This window comes from Somniosus microcephalus, unplaced genomic scaffold (assembly GCF_052327205.1).
Source record: "Somniosus microcephalus isolate GS21.2 unplaced genomic scaffold, FLI_Smic_1.0 scaffold4, whole genome shotgun sequence".
Taxonomy (NCBI): domain Eukaryota; kingdom Metazoa; phylum Chordata; class Chondrichthyes; order Squaliformes; family Somniosidae; genus Somniosus; species Somniosus microcephalus.
In genome coordinates this window covers 157331-165374 of record NW_028225191.1, presented here as the reverse complement: position 1 = coordinate 165374, position 8044 = coordinate 157331, and the positions used below count along the sequence as shown (strand labels likewise).

General features: G+C 47.7%; 1 protein-coding gene across 1 annotated transcript; it reads right to left on the bottom strand.

The window, feature by feature from the left end:
• Positions 1-607: 607 nt before the first annotated feature.
• On the bottom strand, positions 608-1576 carry LOC147084019 (uncharacterized). The gene is given in 2 exon segments (XM_085979919.1): positions 608-1108; positions 1193-1576. Coding segments are annotated over 2 exon segments (762 nt in total). The 5' UTR covers positions 1480-1576; the 3' UTR covers positions 608-633.
• Between the last annotated feature and the right edge of the window lie 6468 nt (positions 1577-8044).

Genomic DNA, 8044 nt, shown 5'->3' with positions numbered 1-8044 from the left:
ATTGCTGCGCCACCGTGCAGCCGCGCACCTTAGGGACAACATTGGTGTGCGGCCCTCAACAGCTCACCACAACTTGTTCAGTGGCCCTCCAGCCCAAATCATTGCCCACCCCTGCCCAAAACCATCTTTAACGGGATTCTGCCTCCTGACGGAGCTGGGAAAGATTTTGCCATTTTTACCACAATTGAGCACCATCTTCTTTTCCAAAGATCTCTGAGCTTCTCTATTGGCTGCTTTTGTCTCCCTCAACTGTGGGTGATATTTCTCTCTATCCTCCTGTAAACTGAATTCATCTTGATCTGAACTGGGTTCAATGTAAGACAGTTCAGGGAGTCAGGATTCATTCACCCCTAGACCTACGCTGGCTGGCAAAACCCCAGTCATTTCCTTAGTGAGGATTCCTCTGGTTCCTCACCATATATTTGTTAGGATACCGAAACCCAGCTTTCTTACCGTCCACTCCTGGAGGCCCCACTCCCTGAGCCTACAACCTTCAGCAGGGTCAGTGGTGGAGTTCCACAGCAGGAGTGAACCCAACTGTCAGAATGAACATGGTTCAGTCCTGGATGTGATTAACAGCAGCAATAACAGCAGAATCCAACCCCTGCAGTCACTTGTGAACTTGCTGATGTGTCAGCAGGTTGTATGACCGAGTGAATCCCTTCCCAAACTCGGAACAGGTGATAGCCTCTCCCCAGTGTGAGTGCGCTGGTGTCTCAGCAGGATGGAGCTCTGAGTGAATCCCTTCCCACACACTGAGCAGGTGAATGGCCTCTCCCCAGAGTGAACTCGTTGGTATGCCAGCAGGCTGCAGTTCTGAGTGAGTCCCTTACCACACACTGAGCAGGTGAACAGCCTCTCCCCGGTGTGAACTCGCTGGTGTGTCAGTAGGTGGGATGAATTTATGAATCCCTTCCCACACACTGAGCAGGTGAATGGCCTCTCCCCAGTGTGACCTCACTGGTGTGTCAGAAAGGTGGTTCAATTCGTGAATCCTTTTCTACAGTCAGAACAGGTGAACGGCCTCTCCCCAGAATGAATTCGCTGGTGTGTCAGCAGATCCCTTTTGCTTTTAAAGCTTTTCTCACAGTCAGAACATTTAAAAGGTCTCATGTTTGTGTGAACAAGTTGGTGTCTCAGTAGCTGGGATGACTGAGTGAGTCCCTTCCCACACACGGAGCAGCTGAACGGCCTCTCCCCAGTGTGAATTCGCTGGTGTGTCAGCAGGTCACTTGACTGAGTGAATCCATTCCCACACTCAGAGCAGGTGAATGGTCTCTTCCCGGTGTGACTGCGCCGATGGGTTTCCAGCTGATACGGGTCATCAAATCCTTTCCCACAGTCCCTACATTTCCACAGTTTCTCCTCGGTGTGACTGCGCTTGTGTTTCGCCAGGCCAGAGGATCGACTGAATCCTCGTCCACACACAGAACACATGTACGGTTTCTCCCCGCTGTGAATGGTGCTTTTTGCTTTCATGTTATGTCTGATGATATTCAGGTCCTGCTGAATTGAGTGACTGTCAGATCTTGATGTTTGAGTTAAATATCCTGTCTACAAATCCTCCCCTTCTAATACCCTGTAAAATAAATATAAAACAAGAAAAAGGGAGCGTGAGAGAGAACACACAAAAACACAAAGACAGGTTGTGAAATTGAGCTCAATAAATCTGGGAATTTGTTGGGCCAGTACCAGAAAAAAAGTAACGATGAAAGCTGCCGCATTGTCATTAAAATCCCAACTGGTTCACTAATGTCCCGCAAGGATATGGGGATCGGGCGGGAAAGTCAAGTTGAGGTCGAAGATCAGCCATGATCTTATTGAATGGTGGAGCAGGCTCGAGGGCTGTATGGTCTACTCCTGCTCCTAATTCTTGTGTTCTTATGGAAGGGAACCAGCCACCCTACCTATCCCACGACTTCTACCGCCTAGAAGGAAAAGAGCAGCAGGTGCATGGGAAGACCATCATCTGCAAGTCACACACCATCCTGACTTGGACATATATCATCATTCCTTCATTGTCACTGGGTCACAATCCTGGAACTCCGTCCCGAACAACCTTCACCACACGGACTGCAGCGGTTCAAGAAGGCGGCTCACCACCACCTGCTCAATGGGAAACTAGGGAGACTGGTGGGCGCCATGGGGACTGGAGTGCATCATCACCCCGGCCAATGTGATTTTAATTTAATTTAATAAGTTTTAAAAATTAATCTAGTGTTTTTTTAAGCTTATTTACAGTCCACTTGTTCGGCCAGGAGAGCAGGAGGCTCCGCTCGGCGATGCAGAGAGCCCTGCAGATGGAGAAGAATGTCAACCAGAGTCTGCTGGATCTTGTTAAGTATGTGTATTGTATTGAACAATTAACACAAAGACTTAAACGTATAACTCAAACAGGTCTTTACTGGTTGGAGGTAGGGACTATACATAGGTCTTTACTTCATGCCCACAGGCGGGAACTGAGGGGAATCAGTACCCACAGTACTATTTATACCCCTATGGCCAGGAGTGGTACTGCGTATCACTACGCCCAACAAGTAGTGCAGTCCTGTCCATAGGTTCAAAGTAGCACACATATTACATACACAACATTCCTCCCTTCCTAGCTTTACAGTCATCTCCCCATTTAACATAACGTAATAACATATATACATATATAACTTCAGGTTTACATAACAGAATAACATAGATACATAGATAACTTCATGTCAAAAACAGATCACAGATTCAGTCTCTGCGGAAAACAGTTCACAGATTCAATCTCTGTGGTGTAGTCGGTTCACGTTGCTAGAGTGACTCATTCAATAGTCCTTCCATGGATTTAACAGTTTGAACTTCCGAACTGAATTGGCTCCGTTCGGAGGGACCACGTGTGTGATCTGGTAGAGGTGATAATGGTTCAGATGGGTCATCTTCTGTTTTTACTTTTCCTTTTCTGCTTCTTGGAGACTCTCTGGGCTCCATTGTCAGCTGCCACAGCTGCCAGCTGCATGCGCAGTTCCTCCTTCTCTTCCTCCTGTTTCCGTCGTAGAGCCAGCTTCTCCCGATGTTCCGTAGACTTTTGGTGCTCCTCCATGATTTCTGCACTTTGGGAGTCGAAGTTACAAGCTGGGCAGGACAGGACATCGTAATATTCGGTGTCGTCCTGAGCTAGACCAGTGAGAGGGTCGTCTATTTCCTCCATACCTAGCTGGACGTTAGCCAGCTCTTGTTCCAAATCCAGACATCTTTCCTGAAGAGACTTCTTCATGTGTACCTCTGCATCCAGCTTTTTCTGGGCTTTCAGCAAGTCGTTTACTAGTGACCTCATTTGTGATTTTAATACTTCAACTTCCTTTGGAGATTGATTGATCGGACTATGCAATCCCTCTACCGGAGCAGCTGTTTCAGCGGTCTGTTGTTCTACGTTGACGTGAGTCAGCGTACTTTTGGCATCCAAGGGCTGCTCTGTTGCAGTCATCTCAGTCTGTGTTGCCACCTCAGCTCTTCCAATAACCTTTGAGAGCTCCGAACCCCTTTCGTTTGAATATTGAAGTTCGTGTTCAAGTTTTTCCCATTTCAGAGTCCTGTCCTTCAGCATATGCAGGAGTTGGCTGACCGTTAACTCCTCTGACATCAGACGTTTTGTGTGCTCCTGCTCCATTTTCTCCATCAGCTGCTTCTGTTGTCTTTCCAGATTCTCCAACTCTATATCAAAGAACTCTTTCGTTGCATTCAACTCTTGCTCAAAACGGCGAAGCATTTGTTCTAATTGCTGTTGTAGTTTGAAATGGAGTTGAGTTCGAGCCCGGTGTCCCTCAGAAATGGGCACATCAGTAGACTTGCCAGACTCAGAATCCACAGTTAAACTATGTTGTTGTTGCTCAGTGGAATTCTGTGCTGAAACTTTGTCTTTTGCACCTGAGTTGGGCTTACCATCATCCGTTCCAGAGTCTGGGCCGACTATCTTCACCGAGTTCTCACTCGTTATTGTTTGTAGGAAATGCCAGTCCATATTCATTTTCCTAATCCACTCCCGTCCTAGTAGTGGAGGACCTCCTTCAGATATCACATATAAGTCCATTATTTGACTGTCTTCGCCCTTGTGGACCACTGCAACCTCTATTTTCCCGATGGGGTACACTCTTTGCCCCGTGTATGTTTTCAATATAATCCCCGTATCCTGTAGGGGAATATGTTGGAATAACTTTCCGTAATCTTTCTTATTTATGACCGTCAATGCCGATCCAGTGTCCAATTCCAGTTTTACTTGGACTCCTTCTATCTGAAGAGTGACCCAAATTGTCTGGAGGTCTGCACCCTTACCAGCGTTGAGTACTCTTAAGCTAGCCAGTTCATTACAGCTTAAGCTAGCCAGTTCATTACTGCTAGCGTCTGAATCGGACTCCTGTTCGGTCACCTTGTGTACCTTTGCGTATTTTCCTTGCGGTGACTTCTTGCTGCTGGTCTTCTTCCCTGACCTGCATACTCTAGCGATATGTCCAAGCCTACCACAAGTTCTACATTCTTGGTTTTTAAACCAACACTGGTTCTGATCATGCGTTGTCTTTCCACAACGATAACATTTGCCAGAACTCACACCCAATTTGTGTGCACTGAGCTCCGGTGACCGTAGCTGCATTACTGCCGTGCCTCTCGCTGCGGCTTCGTGTGCTGCTGCCATAGTGACCGCCTTCTCAAGCGTCAGCTCATTCTCCTCGAGCAGTCGCTTTTGTGTATCCTGTTTAAATAAACCACACACAAATTTGTCTCGTAGTGCATCTGTCAATCCCGTTCCAAACTGGCAATATTTCGCTAATTTATGCAATTCCAGCAAATATTCAGCATTGCTTTCATGCTGTAGCTGCCTTCTGTCGTAAAATTTAAATCGTTCCGCTAGCATCAGCGGCGTGGGGTTTAGATGATCTTTCAGGACAGTAACAATCTCATCGAACGTCTTATCCGCCGGTTCATCTGGTGATAACAGGTGTTTCAATTGCCCGTACGTCTTCGCACCCATTAAATTTAATAATGTTAGAGCTTTATCTTGGTCACGAATTTTATTGGCCTTACAATAATTTTTTACTCTTTCAACATATATGGCCCAATCTTCGAGGTCACTATCAAAGGTGCTAATATTCCCGTGTTTAGGCATTGTAGATTTGCAATTTCTCAGATTTTATTTTCTTTACTTGTTATCAAAGATGGCGGCTTCCCGCTCTTGCCGTCGTCCTCCGCCCACAAAATGGCGGTTTTCCCGCGCTTGGCGGTCTTCACCCGTCCCCCGACGCCGTCTCCCTTCAGCCCTCGAGTGCGGCCCTTATCTTCGCCGCGATCGATAGCCCGCGCTGTGCACCGCGACTCTCGCAGCTTGAGCTTCTGCAGCCGCCGCGCCTTTCAGTCCGAGTGCGGCTCTTATCTTTGGTCCCGATCGCTGGCCCGGCTGCGCCCCTCACTTCAAAGCGGCCCGGCCCTTATCTGCCGATCGCTATCGCCCTACCTCTCTCTCTTCCCCAGTCCTGTCTTTACTCCGGTTCACAAGCTGATGGAGGCTTCAGGGTCCTAATGCCTGTCCCTTCCAGTCGCTGGAAGCTGTCAGGATTTCTGCTGCCCTTCAGTTTTGAGTGGGGTGTTGAGGATTGAAACCTCTCTTCAACGTCCTGTCTTTGGACGAAGCCGCCTGGAATAACTGCCGCAGGGTAAGAGCCTGACTCGTCGCCAGTGTTAAGTATGTGTATTGTATTGAACAATTAACACAAAGACTTAAACGTATAACTCAAACAGGTCTTTACTGGTTGGAGGTAGGGACTATACATAGGTCTTTACTTCATGCCCACAGGCGGGAACTGAGGGGAATCAGTACCCACAGTACTATTTATACCCCTATGGCCAGGAGTGGTACTGCGTATCACTACGCCCAACAAGTAGTGCAGTCCTGTCCATAGGTTCAAAGTAGCACACATATTACATACACAACAGATCTGCACAAACTCTCCACTGGGAGCGCCGACCCTCATCTGTGTGAATTCCTGGAGACCTGCTATCCGGATGAACAAGTAAAGATGATCAAGAAGCTTGGAGATCACATCATTAACTTAAAGAGACTGGGACCCCTGCCTTGTAGGGAATGATGGCTTGTGACTTTGTACAAAGAGCTGAGCCTGAGGTCTGTAAATGTCATTTACTGTAAAAATGTTCAAATATTAAATTAAAAAAAATAAACCCGTGGGGACGCGGGCTGCACACGCCCAAGTGCGGCCCCATTATTAAAACAGTAAAAAAATAAATGCTGGGCCATCCAGCAACGCCCAGATCCTCGGTCCCAGTGACCGCCTCAGAAGAACAGAAGATGGCGGCGCGTAACCTGGGCTTGTCACCGAGAAAAAGCCTCACAGCTGCCGTCCGGTGGAACATAGACCGGGCTGCTGAATCTCATTCGGGCCTGAGGCCGTTCTCCAACTTTATAAACCCTGCGGCATGGCCTACCTGCAGTTTATTAATCTTCTGACCCCGCTCCCGCCGACCAGCAGCTCCGCCCGGCCACCGCGCAGGGCTTTCTTTGCAAAGGCAGTGAGGGACACGTGACCCGGGCTCAGGGCCTGATTGACGGGAGCTTCCGACCAATAGGGAGCGAGTGGGGCGGGGCTGGAGCAGCGAGCTGGCGGCGGGTCCTCCAACCAATCGGGGAGCCTGAGGGGCGGGACTAGCGCCAGCTGTTTGTCTGATCCACAGGGCAGCGAGTTTCTCCAGTCCCTTGTTCAGGGCCTGGGGCCAGGGGAGGCTGTGGGCCTTTATTCCCCTCATTGGACACAAGGCTCTTTGGCTCACAACACACGGGCTCAGATTGCAATACAGACTTTTAAAATTAATCAATAAAAGCAGATAAACCTGTGCTTCTGTAGAACAAACTTTCTAATATTTGGGAGTAAAAGTACAAGTTTTTTTCCCTCTGGGGAATTTATTATTAGTTTCATGAAACAACAACAACCACTTGTATTTATAAAGCACCTTTAATGTAGTAAAATGTCCCAAGGCTCCTCACAGGATCGTTATAAAACAAAATTTGACACCGAGCCACATAAAGAGATATTCGGGCAGATGACCAAAAGCTTGGTCAAAGAGGTAGGTTTTAAGGAGCATCTTACGCACCCTACAGGAAGGCACGGCTTGGGCGGTGAGCAGGATGGCAGAAAAGGCCAGCAGGGAATTCCCCGAGGCGCGGATCGTGATCTCCACACTACTGCCCAGAAAGGACACCCCAGCCTATATAATCCACAACACCAACAGGGAGATCGACACGAGATGTTCTGTCCTCCCCAACGTCTCCCTGGCCCATCATCCAAACATCAACACAAGGGACCTCTATGACGAAATACATCTACTCAAACAGCGGATGTGGGTCTTCGCAAGAAACCTCATAAACACTGCCAAAAGACGCAGCCCTCCCACCCCCCCCTACCATTGGGAGCCCAAACAGGACCACCAATGTCCCCCACCCCCCTTTACAAAACCGACAACAGAACCGTGCTTTTATACCTGACCCAAGACCCCCCTCTAGACCACAGACTGTAGACCAAGAACTGAGAAAGATCATGACGATGCTGAACAGCCTGATAGAAAGCCGGAGAAATTATTAATATTGTTATTTATCATTATCATTATTGTTATCTTATCAGTATTATTACTATTATTAGATAGATATATGTGCATGCCTCATGAAATTTATACTAAATCATCACTTAGCATTATAGAAAATAGTGTTTCCACACTCATCCCACAAAATAGGTCCATTTTATTTCGTTTTATTGAACTATATAAATGCGTTCTTTCCACATAAGCTGCTGGAATATCCAGGGCCTCCGCTCCTCAACTTTTGGGATGAAGAGTACAGACCCTGAATTCCTAAAAGCTATAAAAGACATTGATATAATTGTGTTAACAGAAACATGGTGCCAAAAGGACATGCCGACCCACTGTCCTCCAATGTACCATGAAATCATTGTGCCCTCAGTAAAGAACACTAAAACACGCAAGGGCAGAACCTCCGGGGGAATATTGGTGTGGT